Below are 27894 nucleotides of genomic sequence, written 5' to 3' on the forward strand. Positions count from 1 at the left end.
GCTTGTTATATTCCATATTTTATTTCGATAAGAAAATGAATAATTACAGTGTAAAATACAGGACAATGATACATGGAATCACAGATTTTGAATAAAACCTCAGGATTCTATCCAAACCAAACCCAGGGTTGACATAATTGGTTTTACATGCTTCAAAATGTTAATACTGCAAAACTGACATTTGTGAATATTATTATTTTCCAAGAGTTTCCTTCCTATGACAGGGTATCCTAAAGGCGAGACCAGAGAAAAACTAGTCTGACCTCTCCCCTAACCTCCCCCTAAAGTCACATCCGCGGGGACCATTTTGTTTTTAAATTTACGATCACAAGATTGGTGGAGAATTCTTTAGTCAATTTTATTTCAAACTAATCTTTCACTTGAATCTTTCACTTGTTTTCCCAGTTTGATCAGAGTATTGTCACCAAAAATAACCACTGAACATTGATGTCCCAAGGTCCCTACGTTCCATAATAGTGAACAAATGCCCAGCAGTTTGTATAAATTCCAGTCAATTCCCAAAATATAGCTTTAAATCTTCAAGATTACAGGATTATTATGCAAAAGCAAATATTAGTTATATTTACACAATACTGGCAGGTGATAAATAGTGTGTTCTTTTCTACTAAATCAAGCTTTGAAAATGACAAATTTACTGGGTTTCAGTGACAAAAGGCAGCAGCCAGTTCAGCAATGGAATGTACACAGCAGAAAGGCACAAATCTCACTGAGTCAAGTGAGCTGATCTCAGTGAGCCTGGGTTGGGTCAGGGAGGAAAGGGGAATGTTATCCTGAACATTAGGACACACAGAGGATTATTGACTTCCTAAAGTAGTCACTCGGACAGAGTGAGACAGGGGCCCAGAGACCGTTCCGTGCACTCCACTTGATCAATGATTTACCTATGGCATTAATGTTTAATGTTTGTTATGTTGGTATACACTGGCCAAAGTCTAGGCTCGCTGAATTTCATCATATCATAACTAACAAAATTCTCACTAACTTTTGACAGTTCCAACTTTTGTGCCTGGGCAGCAACTTGAGACCAGGCAGTGTTGGGACCCATCGTCAACACAGGTCAGCCCCTGCTCCCACCCCCTCCCCTCCTTGAAGATGTGAGGAATGCACCCAATGTAGCATGACTCATATCACCAAGCCCACCCTCCAAGGCAGGGATCTTGCCCGTTGCCCAGTACAACAGTCAGAGAACAATGTGCAGTGTATGTGTATTATTCACATTCTAGGCTGACACTCCAGTGCAGTCCAGAGCACTGCAACGTTGGAGGTGCTATCCTTTGGATTAAATTTTAAACCAAAGTCCTGTCTGCCTGTTCATATGAAAGATCCCATGGCATGATTCGAAAAGACAAGGGAGTTTCTACGGTATGAAAGCCATTCTATTAAATATAAGCACTAATATCATAAATTATTATACAATTATATTTTGACACGTTTTACCTTTGACACTAAATGTGCGGAAAGCTTCATTGCTGTCTTTCTGTCTGTGACTGATTCCACAATGCCCAGTGAAACATTTACAATCAGTTGGGTTTTGCTAACCCTTCACGTGTATCTTAGCTTCTCTCCTGTTCCTCCCAATGCAGATGCTACAAAACCAGAAATGTGCGGATATTGCACATTATTTGACAGCTGAAAAAGATGAGGAGGGGTCAGGAGGTTGTGGATTCAAGCCCATGTCAAGACTTTGGGCTCAAAGTCTATGCCAACACAGCAGTGCTGTGCTGAGAATGTGTAGCATTGTTGGAGGTGCCATCTTTTGGATGCAGGGTTGAAACTGAGATCCCGTTTGCTGGTTCAGGTCGACATTAAGGCACTAAAGGCACAATTCACAAAGAGAAGGTTTTCCAGGTGTCCTGGCCAACAATCTTCCAGATAAAATCTGTCATCCACTTCATGGCTGTTTGTGCGATTATTGCTGCATCCATTCACAAAGACACAATACAGTAAATCGTGTGAAGCACTCGAAATATTTTGAGGACGTGGTAAGACACTATATCAAATGCAAAGATTATTATTCAAATGAATTATTGCTTGTATTTGGAACATGTGCTGATTGTTAAGAGCACATGTTAAGAAGCTGCAATTCACAAAATTGCACACATCCTGACTCCATAAGTCACAAACGCCCACACAGTGATCCCAAGCTCAATGAAACACCGCTCATAAACCACAGGGTGCTGTGGCCAAACCACATTCAGTAAGACTCGGGCCACCAATCACCACTTGCTCACATAATCCCTCCATTAAACCAACCTGTGCTCCTGTCCACCCACCTAACCTAAACAAACCCATTTCCTGTGGTGTGGCAGCGCTCAGAGTGAACAAAACAGCCATTAGGTAATGTCTCGAAGCCTCAACCGAGATCATTTCACAGGGACAGATCTGTACAAACTCTGGAGTTCATTTTTCATATTTACTTTTTATTTGAAGGGGTGTCTGCAATTGTGCAAAGAATGGGCTTAGTTCAAGCCCCACATTGGGGACTTTGAACCCTTAGTCTAGGCCAACACACCAGTACAATGCTAGGGGGAGCGCTGAGGTCAGGAAGCATCACTTCACACAAAGCGTTGTAAAGATGTGGAACACTGTGCCATAGAAAGAGACAGAATCAATCAGAGGGATAGAGGGATAGACAGCGACATGGGGAGCAGGTCTATTAAAGTGGGGAGTGAAAGTGCAGGGCAATGAGATTAGAAGATCTGCCAACATCTATAAACTGGTGCAAACAGCACAATGGGCTGAATAGTGTTCTGTGGTGTAAGGTCCTCTGATTCTCCCAACAATTGCTGGAAGGGGCTGAGAAGGGCTTGGAGGCTCCAGTTATGGTGGGGGGAGGGTCCAGCATGGGGGTATAAGGGCTTGGCCTTGGACTTTTAGCTTAGTTTCTCAGCCAGCCAAGATAGGAATAACAATAATAAGAAGAATATTCCTTGCATTTGGTTTGGTCAATAAATGGAATCTTGTTGTTGTTGTTGTTGTTAGTGTCTTTCATAGCAGGGAAGATGAATCAAAGTGCTTTGCAGGATTTGCAGTAAAAGCTTAGAGACAGTGTGTGTTTTATAGGTGGAACGTGAAGCTCAGGAGCTGGGAGCTCAAGGGTTAAGAGGATTCCCAGTGGAAGCAAAGCCTGAACAGAAATGACTGGGTCACCCAACCCTTCACAGCAACCTCCTCTGATCTGCTGTGTTCAGACCACTTTCTATGCTGTACCTTGTGAGCTTTTCTATATTATGTTGGTCAGGACTAGAGCGATGCAGATAGCACTCTGTCTCTACTCTATCCGCTGGTTGGTTGTTTTCCAGGCTACTGCTGTCTGACACAGTGTTTAAAGGACAAGCTAATCAATTTCTTCCAAATGTATATTAAGTTAATAGAAATAAATGCCGCTTGACATTCCTGTTGTGGGTTAAGCTAGTCAGTCCAGGCCATGCCTGGGTCATGCCTTGGAGCAGGTCATGGGGTCCAGGGTGTGGCTCTCGCCTGGCACTCTGCTTGGGCTGCACAGCTCCTTGCTCTGCCGCTCCTCCTCCCGCTGAGTTCTTTTCTTGCGATGGTGCGAGCAGATGACATACATCCCCCTCCCCAGGTAGGCGGTCGCCAGCAGAGTGAAGTAACCAAAGTAAACATAGAACTGCAGAGAGAGAGAGAGGCAGAGAGATTTTCAACAGCTTGTTTACAGTGATACAGCACATAAACATCTAGTCCGTGCCAACTGGAGCCCTATAACGTATGTGGGATCCCTTAGTGTAGTGGTTAGTATCATAGTCGCAAGTGAGAGGACTATGTTTGGTTTCCTTACTCCACCAGCCTCTGTTTACTTAGCAGTAAGTAGGAACCAGGTTGTTGGTTGATTGGCAGATCAATTTCTTAAGGTAATAATCCCTCAAAAAAAACTCAGTCCATGAATGTTTGTGGAACACTGCTGTGGTGTGCAATTGGCTGCCGCATTTCGCCCACAAAATATACAGTCAATCCACTTTACAATAAATTCTGTGAAGTTCTTTGAGATGTCTCAATGATGTGATAAGGCGCTATATCAAATGCAAGGATGATTATATTATTATAGCTCTCTCAAGCCCTCAGGTCCTATGCTCCCTCTACCCCTCTCTTTATGCATTTAAGTATCCTCCTCACTTCCCACCTCTTCCAATGTATCTATGATCACCTCATCATCTGCCCTGCTTGGCATCCAATACCATTCCAGTCTCCTCAGGCTTTTTTTTTCCAAGACACTGCGGAAATACATAAAATAATAGTAATCCTTGTACTTGATATAGCGCCTTTCAGGTCAGGAGGCCGTCTCAAAGAGCTTCACACAATATACTGTAATGACTGTGTATTTTGCAGGCAAATGCATAACATAACATATAAGAGTAGGAGTAGGCGGTTCGGCCCTTCGAGCCTGCCCCATTCAATCATGGCTGATCTTCTAATCTAACTCCAGCTAATAACCTAACCCTGCCTTATCCCCATATCCCTTAATCCCTTTTTGCAATAAGAAATATATCTATCTCAGTCTTGAATATGTTCAAGGACTGAGCGTCAACAGCCCTTTGGGGTAGCGAGTTCCATACATTCACCACCCTTTGAGTGAAGAAGTTCTTCCTCAACTCAGTGCGAAAGGGCTGCCTCTGATTTTAAGGTTGTGACCACTGGTTTTAGTTTCTCCAACCAGGGAAAACAATCTCCCACTATCTACTCTATCATGCCCTTTGATGATCTTATAGGTTTCTATAAGATCCCCTCTAATTCTTCTATATTCTAAAGAATAAAGGCCCAAATTGGTCAGCCTATCCTCGTAACTCATCCTCTTCATCCCTGGTACTAACCTAGTAAATCTATGCTGCACCCCCTCCAAGGCAAGTACATCCTTCCTTAAATAAGGAGACCAAAAATGCAGCAGTGAATTTGCGCACAGCAATGTCTCACAAACAGTCATGAAGTGAGTGAATTAAATTTTTATCTGGGGAATTGTTGGACAGGACACCGGAAGAAACTCACGTCTCTTTCATATAGCACCTTGGTATCTTTAACTGCCTTGCGAGTAGTCAGACGGAAACTCAGTTTAACATCTCATCCAAAGGATGCACCTCCAATGTTGCAATACACCCCCAATAGGGCATTGGAGAGTCAACCAAGACTGTAAGGTCAAAATCTTAATGTGGGATTTAAACCCTAAACCTGCTGATGCAGAGGTGAGAGTGACTGAGCCAGTCTGACACTGACAACAACCCACACATTACAGCGCAGTATCTCTGATGCTACACATGACATCATGTCTACAATACTAAATCATACAATTAAATGAAGGTATTAAGAGGGTATGAGGAAAGAGCAGTCAATTGGGATTAGTACGCTTGGGATTAGTACGATGGGAGGAGCAACTACTGGCACAGAATGGTCTGAATGGCCTCCCTACATAAAATGCTTAAAAGCACTTTGATTTCTATTTAAAGCACATCACATCACTCCAATTCCATCTTTCCTCCACTCTTTTCCCAATTTCAATTCTGCATCATTTTCCAACCAGTGTGCCCTGGTCCAGGTTTGTTTTGCATGTTTCTTACGAAAACAGGTCTACAACACCTCACCCCCACCTGCCAAAAACTCCATCCCCGAATCCCTCCGCATTGCCCCATTGCCTGCTTCAAGGCACTTCTCAAGACCTTTCTCTTCAGCCACCCTCTCCCTCCTGCCCTCACCTATCCTCCACTCCTTTTGAGTCCAACCCCCAGCTCGGGGGCAAGCCCTTAACTGTCCAGCACCTTGGGACATCCTTCCGACATGATAGGCGCTGTATAAATGTAATTTGTTGTAGTTGATTATTGATATAGTCCGTTCAGACCAAACCCTAACCTAAATCGCTTCCAAGACCGATAAACTCCTGCCTGGCACATTATAGGTCGGCTAATAGTCACCAGGGAAGGGATGGACTTGAACCCTGGGATCAGGGAGCAGTGCTGATCAAGTTATGCAACAGTCAGCACTCACGTGTGAAAGGGAGAGAGAGAGCGAAAGAACTAGCAGGTGGCATTGGTGTAGTCTCCAGGTAAAAGTTGCATCTTACAGACCAGGAGCTCACTGGTTCGAATCCCGGTCTGTGCTGGGTTTGCTGGTCTCAGCTGGGGATGAATGTGGAGAATAAATTGGTCCCAGGGTTAGGGGAGGGAAAGTCTAGCAAACGTAGAACAGCAACTCAGCATCAGGATGCCAGACCAGAAGCAGAGAGTCGTACGCAAGCGGGAAGGAGATTAGAAACATTATTGAATACACCAACTTTTCATATATATTTTTTTAAATGTAAAAAAAATCAAGAAGTATTGCCAAAGACTCAAAAAGTTGAATGGCCTCCTCTCTGTGCTGAAAATGTCTCTTTCTAAATTAGCCTGGCCATCACAACTTAGACAAGAATACCTCCACCCGGTCCTTTGACCCCACCCTCGTTATTCGTCTTCCTCCATCCCCATCCCCCAACCCATTGTCCATCCCCTTTGTTGTCAACCCCCAAACCCCCACCAGTCATCCATCCCCATGACCATCCTCTTCCCCTGCTGCTGTCAGAGAGGATGTCCAAGTGCTGACCCACTGCAAAGGGAGCGGAATTTGCTGCCCTCCCTCTCTGTAAACCAGTCTATCAGCCAAAGCAACACTGGAGTCAGTCCAACCTCTCATACAGTGACGACACACACTCTCCTCCTCCACAAACCACACATGCTTCACAGTTCAGCTGAGGTTTAGCTGCTTAATAATAAAAATAAAACCTGTTTTTGGTGCCGTGTGCGGCTTTGATGAGCAAAACAAAAACGTAACATTTGGCTGATAATAACAAACAGATGGCTGGACGGAAAACCAGGAATCCAATGTTTGGAGACAGATTCTGCTGCCACTGTGGCTTTGGCTGTCTCTTATAGAGTCCACAAGTTTCCAGCTTCCTGTTTTTTGGTAAAACAGGGCAGTAAAACTGTGGTTGTGGTGATGGATTTTGGAACTATGTAATCTCCTGTGTCTGAAACCACACAGACACAGCTTTGGCAGCTGAATGTACCTAGAGCTCAGTCATCTTCCTGGATTCAATTACTTGAAAAGGTCCACGAGCATCTCCCTCAGCTTTACTTTTAAGAGTAAAAATAACAACAATCCTTGCAATTAGAATAGTGCTTTTAACTTAGGGAGAGTATCCCAAAGTGCTTCCAGGTATACCTTGAGGTGGAGTGACTGTGTATTTATTTGCAGGGGAACGCAGCAGCCCAAATGCGCACAGCAATGTTCAGCGAATAGCTATAAAACTAATTTTATTTGGGGGAGTAGTGGCCTGGACACCAGAAGAAACTCCCTTCTCTTTTCGAGTAGGGCTGTGGGATCGTTAACATCCATCCTCCTGAACAGGCAGATGGAACCACCAGGATGGGTTTAAATGTCTTATCTGAAGGACAGCACCTCAATCAATGCAGCACTCCCCCAGTGCTGCACACAAACTTACTATTTGATGAAAAAAGCCTGGGTCAGTAGCAATCTCTCTTCTGAGTCAAAAGGTTATGGGTTTAAGCCCCACGTTGGGACTTTGAATTCACAGTCTAAACTGACACTCCTATACGATGCTTTGAGAAACCACATCAAACATAAGGATTATTAGTACGAAAAATGAATGTTCATTTTGCCCTCTCCCCGAAGAGAAAAGGAGTTAGACAGTTTCTGGAGAAGGGAAGAAATTAATGGAGACAAAAAAATAGTAACAGTATTTTTCTCTACAACTTGGTCTTCTGGACAAAGCTGGTTTCAAAGCTTTGGCCTTGGAGCATAGTAAAGAAGTCATTTTATTCACTCTCTTTCTGGCAGCCCATTTTGCCTTTTAATATATCCTTCAATAATAATTGCATTTGATATATGCCCTTTTGCTGTTTCATTTTAACCCCAATTTCTTTAGTCATCCACAGAGAGCTTTGGATGCCCTACCTTTCCCCTTCATAGGAATGTGTTTAGTCTGCCTCCGAAGTATCTCCTCCATAAAGGCCTCTAATTGCTCCTTTACTGTTTTACCTGCCAATCTTTGTTTCCAAAGAAAAGATCCCTTTTCAACTCTCTGAAATCACTCCTCTTCCAGTTGGGTATCTTCACTTGGGTTTACTGTATATTTTATGGACGAAACGCAACAGCCAATTGCGCACAGCAATGTCCCACCAACGCTCTTGCATTGAGTGACCAACATTTTTTTGGGGGTGTGAGGGGGGAGATAGGTTATTACCCATGGAGAGCGATACGCCAGCAACTAACATGGAAAGTAACTAACATCCGGGTTCCTACTTACTGCTTAAACAGCGGCATGTAGACTAAGGAAATTTGCCTAAGGTTTCACCCTACCCGGAAATCGAACCCAGGTACTCCCAGTTGCAAGGCGAGCTTGCTAACCACTAAGCTATACGACTCCAGTTATATTGTATGTATATATGTATGTGTACATACATGGTAGCGCTTAGCTGATCAGATTCTGTAAGGGGTGGACAAGAAGTGAAGAGACTCTAAAAGTCCTGTAGCTCAGTGGTTAGGCACTCGCTTTGCAAGTGAGAGACCTGAGTTCAATTCCAGGCAGGGCGAAACCTTGGGCAAGTTTCCTTACTCCACACACCTAATAATAATCCCTCCAAAACCAAAACAATAATAAATTGGTCATTTTCAATCTACGACTGTTTGTGGGACATTGCTGTGCGCAATTGGCTGCCGCGTTCGCCCACAAATATACAGTCAATTCACTTTACAGTGTGTTCTGTGAAGTGCTTTGGGACGTCCTCCCGACGTGAAAAGCGCTATACCAAATGCAAGGATTATTATTATTATTATTATTAAGTCTGGTCAGAAATCAAAATTTACAATGTTTCCATTAATAATAACCCGCAACACTTGATATTGTGCTCATACATCAACTGCTCAAAGCATCAATAGTGCCATGAACCACCTGAACAAGGGACGGGTCTCAGTTTAACAACTCATCCGAAGGATGGCACCTCTGACAATGTAGCACTCCCCCAGCACTGTGTTGGAGTGCCAGCTTAGACTATACAAGTTCAAAGTCCTGATGTGGGGGGCTTGAAACCACAACCTCTTGATCCTTGAAGCCACAACCTCCTATCTCGGAGGCAAGAATGCTACCAACTGAGCTAGGCTGCCAAACATAGCTGCTCTGGTACAAACACTAATTACTTACCGAACCCTACAGTTAATCTTCACACAGGCAAACAAATTAAAGGTTGGTTTGACATAATGAGGGCTGACAGATGGGGTGGGGGGATGTAAATAGCTCATTTGTTTGTTCTTGACTCAAGATTATTCTTGTGATAAGCAGCTGAAAGGTTCCTAAAGCCAGTGGATAAATGTGGAATTGTCAGCCTTGCGAGCGAGCACGTATCCCTAACTCCTCCCCCACACTTTTTTTAAAAAATTCTTGTGTTCCCAGGCCCCAGTACGGAAAAACAGCCTGAAATTCAGTCTCAGAAGCCGATTTTCCGCTGTTCTTCGCATGCATCAAATTATGATTTAAGCCTGTGGTCTTAAGCCTAAAATACATGAGGAATTTCTCCACACCTCCTCCTCCTCCACCAGGATTGAGTTGGCCAGGCTGTGATGGAAATCTCCCATTACAGAGATGTTATTATGTTTAGCAACAAGTTTAGAACAAAATTGACCGCGACTCATTGACAAACCCCTCCCACTGACAGCCCTCTCCTCCTCCTCCACAGCCATTTACCTTCTGTTTCTCCCCAGATCCTTTTTTTGAAGATATCTACCTAGTTCCCTCCTAAATACCAATATGGATCCTGCCTTGACACCACACCCAACTCCCTGAATAAAAACATTCTCCTAATCTTCCCCTTATCAATTATCTTAAAACAGATTCAAGCCCTGTCAGCACTTTTTGAGCTCACAGTCTAGGTGGACACTCCAATGCAGGGCTGGGGGCATGTTACATTGTTGGAGGTGCCATTCTTCGGATGAGACCTTAAACCGAGGTCCTGTCTGCCTGTTCCGGTGTGCTATTGGAAAAGAAAAGGGAGTTTCTTTTTCCCGCTGTCCTAGCCGACAATCCCCCCAAAAAATCGGTCATTCAATTCACTGGCCCTTTGTGGGATGTTGCTGCCACGTTGATCTACAAGTAGTTACTACACTTCACAGTAAAAACATCCTGTGAAGCAGTTTGATATGTCTCAACGGCATGATAATAAGCTACATTAAATGGAAGGATTATTATTATTATTAATACATTGATGCCCTTTAGTCACCTAGGGAATAATTCCTCCATGATTCTCCAGAAGAGGACGGAGAAAGTGGAACGTGGTAGGTAGAAACATTGGAGGCAGGGAAGCAAAGACCTGATGTAACTGGTCCAATAGCTAACAAACTGGAGTTTTGGGCAGCAACCAGCCAGTATGTTGTTAGCCTCAGCCTCGGCATCAGCTCCCCCAGAGCCTGTGAGTGGCCAGGCACACAATCCTCTCCTATTCACCACCCCCCAAAAACACATACAGACATCAGTCAGCATCAGACGCCCACCACTGCCCACCACTCCTCAGACACCTCTCGGCCAACATCTCTCCTGCTTCCATTACCTGAAGGAACAGAATGTTTATAGTCTACAGCCCGTTCTCTCCCCTAACCCACCACCCCCCCAAACGGCAAAAGGAATCGCAAGTGGCAATCTCCATTCTGCAAGAGGAGACTCCTACTGCCCTCTAGCCCAGGGTAGATGTGACAGTGTGGTGTATTAGAGCTGGGGTTTTTTTACGGTCTGTGCTCATGTCGGTCACCCACCTGGTTGTTGACATGCAGGGCCAGACCCCTCTTGTCAGCGATGATGATGGTGATTATGGTTTTGAGAATGGTGGCAAGGAAGGTGTTCATTCCGAAGACAAGGGCACACAGCTCCTTAGTCAGGGATGTGGCGATCTGGAAACTAAAGAGCACACGAGAGGCCATCAGCAACACAGCAGCCAACCCCAGCGGCCCTGACCACAGCTTACACCCCCCACCCTCCAATCGGGGAATCTTTAACATCCAGCGAAACCATCATCCCTGAGCCTGGATTAATGCTGCATGTACTAACACACATAACTCACATGGTGACCCTGACACACAGGGCTCACACGGTGACCCTGACACACAGGGCTCACAAGGTGACCCTGACACACAGGGCTCACACGGTGTCCCTGACACACAGTGACCCTGATACACAGGGCTCACACGGTGACCCTGACACACAGGACTCACACGGTGACTCTAACACACAGGGCTCACAAGGTGACCCTGACACACAGGGCTCACACGGTGTCCCTGACACACAGTGACCCTGACACACAGGGCTCACACGGTGACCCTGACACACAGGGCTCACACGGTGACCCTGACACACAGGACTCACACGGTGACCCTGACACACAGGACTCACACAGTGACCCTGACACACAGGGCTCACACGGTGACCCTGACACACTGTACTCACACGGTGACCCTGACACACTGTACTCACACGGTGACCCTGACACACTGTACTCACACGGTGACCCTGACATACTGTACTTACATAGCAATGGGCACCAGGAACTGGTGGCTGCTGCGGAACAGGACAAAGGCCACATAACAGATCCAGATGTTGGTGGTGGTGTTCATGACGAAAAGGAGGGCAGCCTGAGCGGCCGTGATTACACAGATCACAGCCTCCCCCCACAGGGACCAGCGCAGCTTCACGTGGCCAGCCGAGAATGAGGCAATGGCTCCTGTGGGCAGGAGAGGCATCAGAATCTGGGTACTGACGCACACACAGCACTGACCCCACAAACATACCCCGACACATACACAGCACCGCCCCCCCCCCGCCCTCCCCCCAAAACACAAACATACACATAGCACACACCGATACACCCACCCACACAGCACCTTCCCCAAACGCACAGCAACTGAATATGCATGGGTCTCCATATGTCTGTGTGCGCACATGTATGTCCGTTTGTGTACGTTTGTGTCTCTGTGAGTGTGTGTGCGTTTGTGCACGCACATCTGTGGATGTATGTGTGTGTCTGTGTATGTACGTGTGTTCGTGTGTACGTGTGCGTGTGTCTGTATATGTACGTGTGCGTACGTCTGTTTATGTACGTGTGCGTGTATCTGTATATGTACGTGTGTGTACGTGTGGCTGTTTACGTGTGTGTGCTCAGTGTCACTGGTTAGACTTTACAGGCCTGGTCCTGGTTGTCCGGATCAGGCCCCCAAAGCCTACAGAGACCCTGACTCTGTACCTAGCAGTGTGGCGGCTGCATCCACGCCTCCGTTGTAGACTCCCTGGTTTTCCCGCGCTGGGGAGATATTGTCCCAGAGGATCTGGACATAATACACTACCAGGTAATAGCCCGTCGAGTTGAAAACCCACCACACTGACCACAGCTTCAAACGAGGAGATCGCACAGTGTCTGGAAAGAGAACATAGGAAGTGAGCCAGACTGACCTGAGCCGCCGCACACTTCCCTCAACTAACAACAACAACTTGCACTTATATAGCACCCTCACATAGGATAGCATCTTAGAGCACTGTACAAACCTAAATCACTAGTTAGTCAATATCCACCGGAGATTGGCTGGGGGGACAAGGGGGTATCTGTATCGCTGCGGCTGAGCTGAGCTGCCTCCAACAAGATGTGTCTGGTAATGGAATGTAACATACTCTGGGGATATCAAGCATTGGCTCTTGCCAGCCTGTGCCTAATATTCTCCGGAATTAGGTAAGAAGGGTGTGGCCCTCTGGTGGTGGGGAGTGGGGGTGGGGGGAGAAGAGTGGATATTCTATTCCAGATACAGGGAAATTTGGTTTGGGTACTAAAAAGCATGGAGATGTGTTTCCCTGTGTTCTAGACACCTGGCTGACCGCAAAAAAATGAATGTGATTTGCTCCCACAACTACAGAGAAATGATAAGAGATTTTATAAGAATGTGAAACATGGTTCCAAGTTATTGATGGTGAAGTAATTGAGGAGAAATAGGTACTTTCAGATGAGACCTTAAACCGAGATCCCATCTGGCTGTTTAGGCGGATGTTAAAGTTGTCATGGCACTATTTGAAAAGAGGAGTTTCTTCCAGTGTTCTGGTAAATAATCAACCAAATAAAACTGGCCAGTCACATAATAATAATAATAATAATAATAATCCTTGCATTTGATTTAACACTTTTCAAGTCTTCTAGACGTCCCAAAGCGCTTCACAGAATATACTGTAAAGTGAATTGACTGTATATTTGTGGGCGAACGCAGCAGCCATTGCGCACAGCAATGTCCCACAAACAGTCGTGGATTGAAAATGACCAATTTATTATTGTTTTGTTTTGGAGGGATTATTATTAGGTGTGTGGAGTAAGGAAACTTGCCCAAGGTTTCGCCCTCTGCCTGGAATTGAACCCAGGTCTTTCGCTTGCAAAGTGAGTGCTCTAACCACTGAGCTACAGGACTCCAATCATGGCTGTTTGGGGAACATTGCTCTGTGGATATGGGATGACATGTTCACCTATAAAATACAGTCACTAGGCTTCACTTCCTGTGAAGTGCTTTAAGACAGTACAACAACATGATACGGCGTTATATCAAATGCAAGGATTATTATTATTACTACTACTAGGGAAGCATATTGAGGGATGCCGAGAAAAAGCAAGCAAATGGGGTGAAAAAGTGAAAGTGCTGTGAGCAGAATCGGCTCAATGGGCTGAATGGCCCCTTCCTGTTTGGATGACACAATATTAAGTAGGATATGGCTGCAAGGTGCAAGCCCTCTCACCCAGTGATTGAGCAGGGTAGTGAGGTACAAGCCCACCCACTGGCAATCACAGGCAACTCTTACAAGTCAAGGCTTCCACTAACCTTTCAGCTCCAAGAGCATCCTGACTAGTGCGGCCTCACGCCAATCCCAGCGCTTGGCAGCTTTCGACTTCTCATTAACCAGCCGGACAGAGATAGCCTTGTCCGCCTCATCAGGGACTGCGCCATTGGAGTCCAAGGCCTGGGTGTTGAAGAACATGGTCCTTTTGGGCCTTTTAAGAAACAGGGTCAAGGTGAAGGCAAAGCTGACGAAGCCCAGCGAGATGTAGTTCAGGGTGTAGAAGGGAACGCTGCCCAGGGTGACAAACAGCTGTCCCAACACCGAGCTGACAAAGACCCCCATGAGGACCGAGGAGCGGGAGTAGCTGGCCACCATCTGGTAAGACTGGGGGGTGACCAAAGTGAAGATATAGGAGGAATAGGCCACCCTCGCAGCCATGGTGATGCCGTAGAAGAACTCCATGAACTGCATCTGCAGGACGGTGGTGCCGAAGAGGAGCATCAGCCAGATGGCCACATGGCTGAGGCTCTGGAGGATCAGGACAGGCTTGTATCGCAGGTAGTCAGTCAGCAGGAACACCGGCACCAGGACCGACATGTAGGAGTAGGACAGCACCGGTGTGATCTCGTTAGTGACCTGTGAAAGAGAAACACATCGCTCAATGAGGCTCCGACCCCTCCCAGGGTATGACTTTCAACCACTGCACGCTCACGCAGCCTGCCTCATGTCGGGGGGACAGTTCAAGGCCTTCCATAATAACTATTGGGGAAAACTAAGGAAAATCAATGGGTACTTAGAGGAATGGGGGGCAAAAAGAGAGGTTTTGAAGCAGGTCTTGGGAGAATTCCAGAGAGCCTCAGGGTTGGGGGGTTGATGGTTGGACGAAGGGAGTCATTTGAAAAACAGCCTTGATGCTGTGATGGGAGGACAGTAGGGTGGGTGTTCTGGAGGGATGAGATCAGACACAAATTACATTTGTGTAGCACCTTGCACATCGGGAGAATGTCCCAGGGCGTTGGACAGTCAGGGATTGGGATCAGGAGGGTGGAGGTTAGGAAGGGTAGGAGGGTAGCTAAAGGCACATTCGAAGAGGAGCGTCTTAAGACGTGCCTTGAAGGAGGCAAGGGAGGGAGCAAGGCAAAGGGACTGTGGGATGGAGTTCCAAAGGGTGAGGGCAGAGAGACTGAAGGCCCAACCACCGATGGTAGGGCAAGCCGGGCGGGGGACGTGGAACAGGCTGGAGCCTGCTGAGCAGATGTTGATATGGCATTAGCAGGTCATGAAGGTAGGAAGGAACAAGGCCATGGAGGGCTTTGAAGGCGAGGATGAGTTGAAGAGTTCTGGATAATCTGCAGCTTGTGGAGGGAAGAGTTGGTAAGGTCGACAAGCAAGGAGTTGGACTAGTTGAACCTAGATGTGATGAATGCGTGGATGAGATTTTCGGGGGCTTGAGGGGAAAGGCAGTGGCGGAGCCGGGTGATGTTGCAGAGGTGGGGGAAGGCAGAGCAGGTCATGGCAAGGATGTGGGATAGAAAGAACATTTGAGTGTCAAAGAAGATGCCAAGGTTGTACACTGGTTTAGTAAGGTGGAGTGTGTATCCATGGATGGTGATGCTGTCAGTGCCTAAGGTGTGGAGGCGCTGATGGGAGACAAGCATGAGGGCCTCGGTCTTGTTAGCGGTCAACTGCAGAAAGTTAGCTCTCATCCAGGACTTGATGTCTGACACACATTCTGTCAGGACAGGGGTGTTCCTGGAGTTGAGAGTGGAGGCAGAGAGATAGAGTTGGGTGTCATCCGCATACATGTGGAAGTTGACCCCACGTCTGCGGATGATGTCACCAAGAGGGAGCATGTACATGTTGAAGGGGAGAGGACCAAGGACAGAGCCCTGAGGAACACCGAACGAGATGGTGCGAGGCTGGAGAAGAAGCTGTTTGTGGAGACAAAGTAGAGACATTGTGAAAGGTAGGATCTGGAGTCCTGTAGCTCAGTGGTTAGAGCACTCACTTTGCAAGCGAGAGACCTGAGTTCAATTCCAGGCAGGGCGAAACCTTGGGCAAGTTTCCTTACTCCACACGCCTAATAATAATCCCTCCAAAAAACAAAAACTATAATAAATTGGTCATTTTCAACTACGACTGTTTGTGGGACATTGCTGTGCGCAATTAGCTGCCGCGTTCGCCCACAAATGTACAGTCAATTCACTTTACAGTGTGTTCTGTGAAGCGTTTTGTGACGTCCTCCCGATGTGAAAAGCGCTATATCAAATGCAAGGATTATTATTATCTGAGCCACTCCAGGACAGAACCATAAAGGTTGAGGTGAGAGGAGAGGTGATGGAGGAGGATAGAGTGGTCGATAGTGTCAAAGGCTGCAGAGAGGTTAAGGAGAATGAGGAGACAGAAGGAATCCTGGTCACAGATGAACAAAATGTCAATTGTCACTTTAACTAAGGCTGTTACTGTGCTGTGGGCTGCACAGAAACCCAATTGGAGGGGTTCATAGAAGGAGTGGCGGGACAGAAAGGAGTGAAGCTGGGAAGCAACAACTCGTTCAAGGACCTTGGAAAAGGACGTTGGATGGGTCCAGGAAAGGTTTTTTGAGGATGGGGATGATGAGGGCTGTTTTTAAGTGGGTGGGAACAGTGCCGTGGACAAGGAGAGGTTGATGGGACTAAGGCTCTTTGCTATCTGAACCAATCTTGTGATCTGCTGAGCTTCTAAAATAGGTATCTGAGAGAGCACCTTGTGGAGGTGTTTCACAGTGCCGCATGTGGCAGAAGTCCACAGCAGATGTGGCAGGTGCGGCATTGGTTCAAAGACCAAAGAAAATATAGGTTGTGAGGAAATGGTCAGGAATGCAACCGTTCACCTTGCAACAATGGTGTAAATCCTGCTGCTATTTTACCTGGTTGTTGAGTTAACATTGGCTCCCAGTGAGCTGGCTTTCACAATCTGTTAATAATCATTCCACTCTTCCCTTGTCCAGAGGCAACTTCGACTGCCCCATTGACAGACACGGCCCCTCCACCAGGGGGAGCAGCCCCACCTCACCCTGCCCCAGGTTCAGAGATCATTGATCTCTTTGGTCACTGTCCCCCTGAATGGTGATGGGGATGGTTTCCGTTGGTGCTGGGCTCCCTCCATTACTTTGGGCAAGTCTCCCTCGCCAATCCATCCAGTCACTCCTGGAGCTCCTCCCTTATCCCTGACCTCCCTCATTGTCGCCCTTTCCTCACCCCACCCTCGTTTGAGCATTCCATCTCTCCCCTCCTCCTCCTCTACCCCATCATGATAGTGATCACAAACAGGGTGGATGCACTGCTTTACACTCCTTTCCCCCCGCCACCCCACACACACAGCTGTTCATGGGACATTGCTGTGTCCAAATTGGCCACTTTGTTTGCCTACAAATTACAGTCACTACATTTGACAGGAATTGCCTGTGAAGCTCCCCAAGATGTTTTGTTGTTGTAGGTGTTGGATCAAATGCGAGTAATATTATTGTTGTTGTCAATGTTGCCCAGGTCAGTATTTCCGAGAAGAGAAGGAAGCTCTCGCTGTCTCCGGGCCCGTCTGTGGGACATTGCTGAGCGCTTTAAGTGCTCTGAGATGCTACCCTGCATGGAGGGGGCTATATAAGTGCAAGTTGTTGTTGTTTGCCTACCTGTCAGTGACTACACTTAAAAGTAAATGGCTTTGGGATATTTCAACCAGATAAGACACTGAATCAAATGCAACTATTCTTGTTTTAAATAGTTAAGGAATCTTCAGTGGCATCCGATTCAATACCTTGATTGGGTATGAATATCTGATGAATACCACCATTGAATCTGCTGTTGAGCGGAAAGCCTCAAAATGAACCGAAGTAAGAACAAATAATATTAATAATCGTTGCATTTAATAAAGCACCACTGACATCAAGTCCTGGATGAGAGCTAATTTTCTTCAGTTGAACGTCAACAAGACTGGGGCTCTCCTGATTGGCTCCGGTCAGTGCCCCCTCACCTCAGGCGCGGATAGCATCACCATCCATGGTTGCACACTCCATCTTGCTAAGCCAGTCCGGAACCTTGGCATCTTGTTTGACCCTCAACTATCCTTTCTATCCCACATCTGCGCCATGACCCACCTCCGCAACATCGCCCGGCACCGCCACTGTCTCACACTGCAGACCGCCGAAACCCTCATACATGCTTTCATTACATCGAGGCTTGACTATGCAAACTCCTTGCTTTTCGGCCAACCCAACTCCTCCCTCCATAGGCTGCAGATCATCCAGAACTCTGCAGCCCACGTCCTCTCCTGCACTAGGCTCCGCGCCCCTATCACCCCCATCCTCGCCCAACTCCACTGGCTTCCCATTACAGAGGACACAGTTCAAGATCCTGGTCCTCACCTTCAAAGTCCTCCATGATCTTGCTCCCCCCTACCTCTGCAACTTCCTAACCCGCTACCATTCTGCTCACTCCCTCCGCTCAGCGGGCTCTGGCCTGCTTCACATCCCCCGCTTTGCTCGCCCCACTATTGGCGGGCGGGCCTTCTGCCACTCTGCCGTCACCCTCTGGAACTCTATCCCGCAGTTACCTCTGCTTCGCCCCCTCCCTTGCCACCTTCAAGATCCATCTCAATACCCTCCTCTTCGACCGTGCTTTCAATCTCTCTGCTTTGCCCCCTGCCCTCCTGTCTCCCTAACCCCCAGCTCGAGTACAAAACTCTGTCGGTCCAGCGCCTTGGGACGTCCTCCTGATGTGAAAGGCACTATAGAAATATAGTTTTGCTGTTGTTGTTGAGACATCTTAAATCGCTCCACAGAATATATTGTGGGCGAAAAACAAACTCCGGGATCTAAACCCTCCTGTGCTGGAGATCGTTCCAGATTAAAAACAAACAAATCTTCACACCACCAGCACTCTCCACTTTTCACACATCTCTCGTGCTGCCTCATACTACCCTCCTTGCTAGTTTGCATTGCTCTCTGATTTCAGTATATTGAACAGAAATACCCAGCAATACGATCCGTGCAGCAAATTTCCACCAACTCTCTGATTATTCCCCATAAAACCAACCAGAAACAAAATCTCAAAAACAACCAGTGAAAGGTGTAAACAGCACATTACTGCCAAGGGTTTTACTGCAGATCCAGGCAGGCGCACTTTACTGTTTGTTGCTGGCTGGTCAGCAGGACTTGAAGGAGTAGAAGTCACTAGAAGCAGGGATTCCCCCACTCAGCTATTGTTAACCCTGCAAGCCAAAGCCCTAACGGGTCGGCTAGCTGGAGTCCTGTAGCTCAGTGGTTAGAGCACTCGCTTTGCAAGCGAGAGACCTGAGTTCAATTCCAGGCAGAGGGCGAAACCTTAGGCAAGTTTCCTTATTCCACACAGAGCCTAATAATAATCCCTCCAAAACCCAAAACAATAAATTGGTCATTTTCAATCTATGACTGTTTGTGGGACATTGCTGTGCGCAATTGGCTGCCGCGTTCGCCCACAAATATACAGTCAATTCACTTTACAGTGTGTTCTGTGAAGCGCTTTGGGACGACCTCCCGATGTGAAAAGCGCTATATCAAATGCAAGGATTATTATTATTATTAAGCATCAGGAAGCTTGCCAGATAGTGCTCCCAATGGCAAGCTGTGACATTGGGATTTGGGACATTGCTGAGCGCAACAAGCTGCCGCATTTCACCCACAAACCAGTCACTGCAATTTGCAGTATGTTCTGTGAGGCACTTTGAGACATCTCAATGACATGAAAAGGCGCTATATCAAATGCAAGGATTATTATTAAACTATGTGATTTTGGACTGGTTAAATTCCAGCAGTATCCTAATGCACACAAGTAGATTATAATCTATACAACATTGATTTCCTTTACTGCACTGAGCCAGTCTGGGGGGGTTGGGGGGGAAAGAGAAACACTTCCATCCACTACAAAGACAATTTCACTGGCAAAAAGTTCAGTTTACAGCAAATCCACAGCAAGCACTGTGAAGTACGATCAGATGTCCTCCAGACATGAAATGCATGCATCAAATGCAAGGATTGTTATTTTTATTATGAATAAAATATAACAACAATACGGGAGGCAAGGAGTTAAGGCTCACTGTGAACCTGGTCACCTTGTTGATAGAGGCTGACAGATGAAAGAGCCACAGAGAACAGGCATAAGAATGTGGTACTGATCAGGAGCTGGAACTCAGCCTCAGGGCAGATTATTTACAGCAATAATAGAGCACTAATTGTAGATATCAAGTCTCTGTGTATATGTACCTGTCCGCTTACCTATCTGTTCCTCTAAAAACAAATTGCATTTATAATATACTAGCTGTAACCGTTGCAGCTTCGCTTGCAACCAAAGGATCCAATAATGGAATGCAGATTGACACACATACAGACATTTTGTCTTTATCTATACTCAGCTGGGAGGGCTCCTGTGGGAGGACTCCTGGTTAGGAGAATTCAGTGGGAGGACTCCTGGTTGGGAATGCATACATGTTTGCTGAGCTTGTTTAGGTCATAGCTAATCTGTCACTACTTTGTTGCAAAATATAAATAGATGTATCGCTCTTGAAGGGTGTGTGATTTTCTCTTTTGCTACTTTGTTGCGGTACACCATATATACCTCATATTTTCGGGCTTAAGTAAAGCATTTTTTAATATAGCTCATGAACGATAGGAGATTCCCCCCAAAAATATGCCCATGACACTCTCCCTGCAAGACCTTTCTGAATCTTGGCAGACAGACAGACAGACAGACACTCATTCCATCTTTATTAGGACCGATTATATTTAATTCTTGATTTTGATACAGCACCTGAACACTTCAACCAGACAACTGAAAGCACTTCATAGGATTTACTGTAAAGTGTAGTGTCGATATAGTGAAGCGGCAGCCAATTTGTACACAGCAATGTGCTGCAGATAGCTGCACACTGAATGATCGATTTTATTTGGGGGATTGCTGGCCAGGACACCAGGAGAAACTCCCTTCTCTTTTCCAATAATGTCATGGGATCTTTAATATCTACTGTAACAGGGAGATAGACCAAGGGTTAACATCGGCACCTCTAACAATATAGCTCACCCCTGGCGCTGCACTGGAAGGGCAGGTTAGACTGTGTGACCTCAAAGATCTGACGTTGGGGCTCGACCCTCAACCTTCTACTCCAGAGACAAAAGTTCTATAAACTGGGCCACTGTGTGCCTCTGGCACATGTTGAAGGACTGACCTCGGAGGTTTTTCAGAAATTAAACAAAACAAAGCTAAATAGTGCAATTATTTACAGAAACCATCAGATCTTTCAATAATAAGGAGATAATTTATTGAAAGTCTCACAACAATGTGAAATAGGAAACTGTGTGTGTGTGTGTGTCAGCCTTGCTCGGTTTAGTTGTACCCTCGCCTCGGAGTCTGAAGCTTGTGGGTTCCAGCCCTTTGTTAGGGATGTTAAGTTCACTGACTACAGCACTCCCCCAGCAGTGCATTGGAGTTTCAGCTTATTTTCAAGGTGCCGTTCATCGGATGAAACGTCAAACCGAGGTCCACTCTGCCTATCCAGGTGGACGTTAAAGGTCCCATGGTACTATTCAAAAGGAGAAGTAAGTTTCTCCCAATTTCCTGACCAATAATCCCCAAAATAAAATTGCTCACTCGCTGCATTAGTTTTTATGGGACACTGCTGTACGCAAATTGACTGCCACATTCCCCACAAAATACAGTCACTACATTTTACAGTATATCCTGTGAAGTGCTTTCAGGCATCTTAACAACAGGATAAGGCACCATTTTACATACACGATTATATTATACTTCCCACAAAGGTAACACCAGTGCCGGCCAGTGAGCTGTACGGACCATGAATGTACCAGCCCAGCAGCTGCTCACACTCAGCTTCCAACTTGCTTGAGAGACAACCAGGATCTGTTCCTGTTTGCTGGAAGGTAAGTTCATTGGGCTGTCAAAGGAAAACGGGATTGGGTCTTAGCTGTGATGCTCTGTATGGTCGAGTGGCCGTTGAGTGGCTCCGTCTCCATCTCTTATCCCTTCTCTCACTGTAACAGAGTTCCTCTTTGTCCTCACCTTCCAGTCACCAGCCGCTGTATCTCCTAGATCAAATTCTACCTTTCCACCACCCACAACACAGTGTAAGAGGCATCATCCCCTCATCTGTCAATCCTTGCCTCCCTCGATGTCACCATCGTGTACAAACATTGTTGTCCGGGACCCCAGGAGAAACTTGCTTCTGGTTTCCAGCAGTGTAATGAGACTTTTAAGTTCACCTGAACAGGCACAGAGAGGACCTTTACTCCACTTCAGGAGATTAAGGTACAATCTAATGATCAGCGTCTCCCGTAGAATGGCTGGAAACGGACGTACTAATTTGTGCATAGTCAGCAGGATTTAAGGGATTCATTACACTGAAATGGAAGGTGCTGAACTGAGAAAGAGTTGAAGTTAATCATTACAGGGACATGACTGACAACTTGGCAACTGCAGTTCTCCTGCCCATCAACACTGGCCTCCGGTGAACTTCGCCCAGTATATTAACAGTACAGAACGTGGCCCTTCATGTTAGTGCTAGTGCTCGCTCCCCCACTGGAGCTCTACTCTAATCCATTCCCCAGCTCATTTCCTATATTCTTTCAGATTAACATCTTCAAGTATTCATCCAGTGACTACTGATTGCTGTTATGGACTGAGGTGCAACAGACACTGTGGTGAGAAAAACCGTATCCTAATAAGTCTGTAAAAAAGCCTTTTCTCTGAACGCCTTCTTTTCCTGACTCCATCAGTGAAAGCCTATTTCTGCGCAGTTGGCTGCCATGTTTCGCACATAAAATTCCCTGTATATTCTGTGAAGCACTTTGACACGTCTCAATGACATAAGGCGCATGATAAATGCAAGGATTATTATTTATTTACCAGTAATCTGTTTCAGAGTTTGAAAACTTTAATTCAATTCTCTCCACCCCCTTAACCTTTGCTATTCCAGTGTTAAAATCCTCAACTGTTTAAATCTCGAAAAGCTTGGAGCTCAGCTACTTCCTTAGTGAGCCTCTGGCGCTATTCGAAAAGAAAAGTGTTTCTCCCTCCCCGATTCAACCAAACTTCACCCACCCTCCCTCCCACTTTATCCACCTTTCCTCTCCCCTCACTTCAACCTGTTCTGACGAAGGGTCATGGACCCGAAAGGTTGACTTACTTTCCTTTCTCCATAGATGCTGCCTGACCCGCTGAGTGTTCCCAGCGATTTCTGTCTTTGTTTCAGATTTCCAGCGTCTGCAGTATTTTGTGTTTAAGCCCACAGATAAAATTGGTCACTCACTCCATGACTGTTTGTAGGACATTGCTGTGCATAACTTGGCTGCCAGTCACCTACAAAATACACATTCACTGCACTTTATAGTTTTTTTTTGGTCAGCCAGGTTTCTGACAGAAATCCATCATCATGCTTAAAGAGTATCCAAACCTGACTGAGAACTCCATGCATCCCACATACACATGGAAACTCCCCAGGTATTTATTCGAATGGAATGTGCGCACTCTCCCTGGAGGGATGCATCCTGCTTACCTAATTCCAGAGAGTATTAGTGCGTTGAGGTAATTACTGGACTCTAACCAGCTAAAACCACATAGCTTGCCATTGAGAGCACTTTCCAGAATATTCTGTGAAGCACTTTGAGACATCGTCCTGAAGTGAAAGATGCTGCACCTAATGTAAGGATTATTTCATAAATCACCCTATCTCACCTCCTTCCTCTTTCTCTTTTTGGTCAGCCAGGTATCTGACACATGTGGGAAACCATCACCATGTTTTAAGTTTCCAAAGCAAGCTGACTCAAAACTCGTGCAGAAACCTATTCCTTTGACTGTGCATTTGACTAACCTTCCCCCAGATCCCACCCACCTCAGGACGTTCTTTCACATGACCGGAACCTTTATAGCCATGTTACGCTGATTACATTGAAACTACTCTGAGAGGGTACAGAACCTTCTGCGACTGTTCACTCAGTACATCTGACATATCAAGGAACATCCCACCAAGAGCCAGGTCTTAATTTGGAAGTTGGTTTCTATTTAAGAATCAAGGGGGAAAAACTGTTTCCAAATTAAGGCTGGATTTAAGAACTCTGTACATTTCTGTGTGATCTTAAAATTTAGGGTAAAATGACTTTATAAATAATAATCCTTACATTTCATGCATTGTGTTATCATGTCAGGATGACGTTTCAAAGCGCCTCACAGGATTTTACTGTGAAGTGCAGTGACTGGATTTGTAGGCAAATGCAACAGCCGATTTGATACAGCAATATCCAACAAACAACCTTGTAGTAAGTGCATGTCATCTTTAGGCTATATCAGCTAAAAATGGGCGTAATATCAGGCCACAGAAAGGGTACGGCTGAGAATTACTCAGGCGGTCGCTGATCTCAGAGCTTCGAGATATAAATACAGAGGTTGAGGCTTTTATCGCTGGGACAGAAAAGACTAAGGAACAGAGCAAATCAAATCAAGGTTTTCAAATTCGCCAATGGCTTATACGATACTAATAAAGACAAAGTGTCTGTGTGTCTGTCTGTGTATTCGCCAACAACGTAATAACCGATTGACGTAAAGACATGATGTATACTTCATCGGAAGGGTCTCGCATGAGTGAGTGTCATGGCCATTCTTTTTTGGGAATCTCCTATCGTTGATGAGCTATATTTAAAAAATGCTTCAATTAAGCCCCAAAATATGGTTTCTGCAACAAAGTACTCTTTTAAAGAGATCTATATTAACATATTCTGCAGCAAATGTATGGCAGTATTTTGCCTTGCAATAACTCGAGGTCCTGCCAGATCACACAGTAAACCCCTTTGGTTAACGTAGCTTTGATGGGAGTCCTCCCACAATAGTCCTCCCAGCTGAGTATAGATAAAGACAAAATGTGTGTCTGTGTGTCAATCTATATTCCATATTGGATCCTTTGGTTGCAAGCATAGCTATTTCTCTATTACTATTTCTCTCTAGTAGTAAATAAATAGATTTTTCAATGATGGATTCAGCAACAAAAGGACATTTACTGAGGTTTATCACCAGCAGGAAAAACTGGTGTTTAAAGGAAAGGCTTTTTTAACTTACTGGGATACGGATTTCCTCACCACGATGACTGTTACACCTGAATCCATTACAGTAGTTAATGGTCACTGGATCAATACTTAAAGACATTAATCTTAGGAAACTGGAAGAATAAGGGAATGGATTACAAAAGAAATCTCCACTGAGGGAGTGAGTACCAGCATGGACACAATGGGGAAATACCAGGGGAATGGATTAGAGTAGAGAGCTGGGGGGCAAGTACCACACACAGTAATAATAATAATAATAATCCTTGCATTTGATACAGCGTTTTTCACGTCGGGAGGTCGTCCCAAAGCGCTTCACAGAACACACTGTAAAGTGAATTGACTGTATATTTGTGGGCGAACGCGGCAGCCAATTGCGCACAGCAATATCCCACAAACAGTCGTAGATTGAAAATGACCAATTTAATTATTGTTTTTGGTTTTTGGAGGGATTATTATTAGGCTCTGTGTGGAGTAAGGAAACTTGCCCAAGGTTTCGCCCTGTGCCTGGAATTGAACTCAGGTCTCTCGCTTGCAAAGCGAGTGCTCTAACCACTGAGCTACAGGACTCCACATGGGGGAGATAGCAGAGGAATGGAGTTAGAGTAGAAAGCTCCAGTGGGGGGAGCGAGGTTACAGTAGAGGGTTCCGGGGGGCAGGCACCATCACAGAAACGAAAGGGAAAGAGCAGGGAATGGGGTTAGAGAGCACCAGTGGGACAGAGGGACAGCACCTCACACAATACCAGGAGCACAAAAACTCCCCAACAGTCCACAGGAGTGTCAGCTTGGACTGTGAGTGACGAGAACGATAGTGAGTGAGTAAACTGCACCAGGAATCAATGTGAAGCATTGAATGTGAGGAACATTGGACATCACCGTATGAGAAGCACATTCACCTCCAGCCCAGACACAGCTCTCTGTCAATCCCCCCCACCCCGCCCCCTCCTCTTGCGCCCCCTCTCCCCCCACCTCTTGCCTCCCCTCTCCCCATCATCTCTGTGTCTCCCCATCTCTCGCCCCCTGTCGCTATGGCTCTGATGTGTATGTACCTGTTTATTACCTGCTCTTTGGTGAAGTTCTTGTCTGGGCCGAGTAGATATGGGGTGATGAAGCTCTCGGCAGGTTTAATCTGAGCCATGAAGCCGTAGAAGCACAGGTACAAGACAGAGCATTTCCAGCAGTCCGTCACCTGCTGCTGTTTGTCCAACACCTCGGGCTCCATCGTCTCCACGTCCGAGGCAACCTGTGCCCCTCACAGCCCCCCTCCGCCTCACTCTCTCACACCTTCCCTCTCTCCCTGTCTTACACGTCCTCTCTTTCAGTCTCACAGGTTCACTCTCTCTGTCTCCAAGACATTCACTGTCTCTCTTTCACATTCACTGTCTTGCTCCTACACACACGTTCACTCTCTGTCCCTATCTCACTCTCTCTGTCCCCTCTCTCTGTCCCTGTCACTCTCTCTGTCCCTCTCACTCTCTCTGTCCCTCTCACTCTCTTTGTCCCTCTCACTCTCTCTGTCTCTCTCACTCCCTCTTTGTCCCTCTCACTCTCTCTGTCCCTCTCACTCTCTCTGTCCCTCTCTCTCTGTCCCTCTCTCTCTGTCCCTGTCACTCACTATCTCTCTCGCGCGTGCGCTCTCTCTCTGTCCCTCCTCACTCTCTCTGTCCCTCTCACTCTCTCTCTGTCCCTCTCACTCTCTCTCTGTCCCTGTCATTCACTCACTCTCTCTCTGTCCCTCTCACTCACTCTCTGTCCCTGTCACTCTCTCACTCTCTCTCTTTCCCTCTCACTCTCTCTGTCCCTCTCACTCTCTCTCTGTCCCTCTCACTCTGTCCCTGTCACTCACTCTCTCTCTCTCTCTGTCCCTCTCACTCACTCTCTGTCCATCGCACTCTCACTCTCTCTCTCTGTCCATCGCGCTCTCACTCTCTCTGTCCATCGCGCTCTCACTCTCTCTCTGTCCCTGTCACTCACTCTCTCTCTGTCCCTCTCACTCTCTCTCTGTCCCTTTCACTCTCTCTCTGTCCCTCTCACTCTGTCTCTGTCACTCACTCTCTCTCTCTCTCTCTCTCTGTCCCTCTCACTCTGTCTCTGTCACTCACTCTCTCTCTCTCTGTCCCTCTCACTCACTCACTCACTCTCTCTCTGTCCCTCTCACTCTCTCTCTGTCCCTCTCACTCTCTCTCTGTCCCTCTCACTCTGTCTCTGTCACTCACTCTCTCTCTCTCTCTCTGTCCCTCTCACTCTGTCTCTGTCACTCACTCTCTCTCTCTCTCTCTCTGTCCCTCTCACTCACTCACTCTCTCTCTCTCGCGCTCCCTCCCTCCCGAGGTGTCGGGGCAGCTGGTGTCTGAGCTGCTGTCAAGTCCCCGGGAAGGTTAATATAAGGTGGGCGCCGGGACCTCTCCTCTGCCCAGGCCAGGCCAGCGGTCACAGCATCGTGTCTCTCGCCCCCACTCCCGGAGCTCTCGGGGTTTGTAGTCTCCTCCCGGGGTCTGCGGGCACCAGACAGCCGCCCCCGCACTACAACCCCCAGAGTGCATCGCGCACACCAAGGAGGAGCGCGCCGCCGAGAGGGCCCGCCCACCACTGCCCGCACACTGCCACCTCCCGGTGAGGAGCTGTAAACACAGCCGTCGCTGCTGTTCACCCATATCCTCGCGTTTGGCACAGCGCCTCCAGAGCAGAGGGACGTGTCAAAGCGCTTCACAGGACTCACCGTAAGGTGCGGTGACTGCACACCATCGAGGGAGGCAGCTGATGTGTCCCACAAACAGCCGATGTTATGTGGGGGATTGTCTGACGGGAACAAATGAAGTTTAATTCCGGTTACTGATCATTGTCAGACAGACACCACATACAGTACCTCAGAATAGGAAACACAAGGACTGGAGTGGATGGGATTGAACTCT

At 46.6% G+C, this 27894-nt stretch overlaps 1 protein-coding gene across 1 annotated transcript; it reads right to left on the reverse strand.

Moving 5' to 3' along the window:
- Positions 1–26281, reverse strand: slc19a1 (solute carrier family 19 member 1). Its single transcript, XM_007890652.2, has 6 exons — positions 26043–26281; positions 13909–14503; positions 12303–12473; positions 11591–11783; positions 10822–10963; positions 1–3652 (listed from the first exon to the last, which is right to left on the reverse strand). The coding sequence occupies exons 1-6, from the start codon at positions 26202–26204 to the stop codon at positions 3458–3460; spliced, it is 1458 nt and encodes a 485-aa protein (XP_007888843.2). The 5' UTR covers positions 26205–26281; the 3' UTR covers positions 1–3457.
- Positions 26282–27894: the final 1613 nt, after the last annotated feature.

This window comes from Callorhinchus milii, unplaced genomic scaffold (genome assembly GCF_018977255.1).
Source record: "Callorhinchus milii isolate IMCB2004 unplaced genomic scaffold, IMCB_Cmil_1.0 Scaffold6, whole genome shotgun sequence".
Classification (NCBI taxonomy): Eukaryota; Metazoa; Chordata; class Chondrichthyes; order Chimaeriformes; family Callorhinchidae; genus Callorhinchus; species Callorhinchus milii.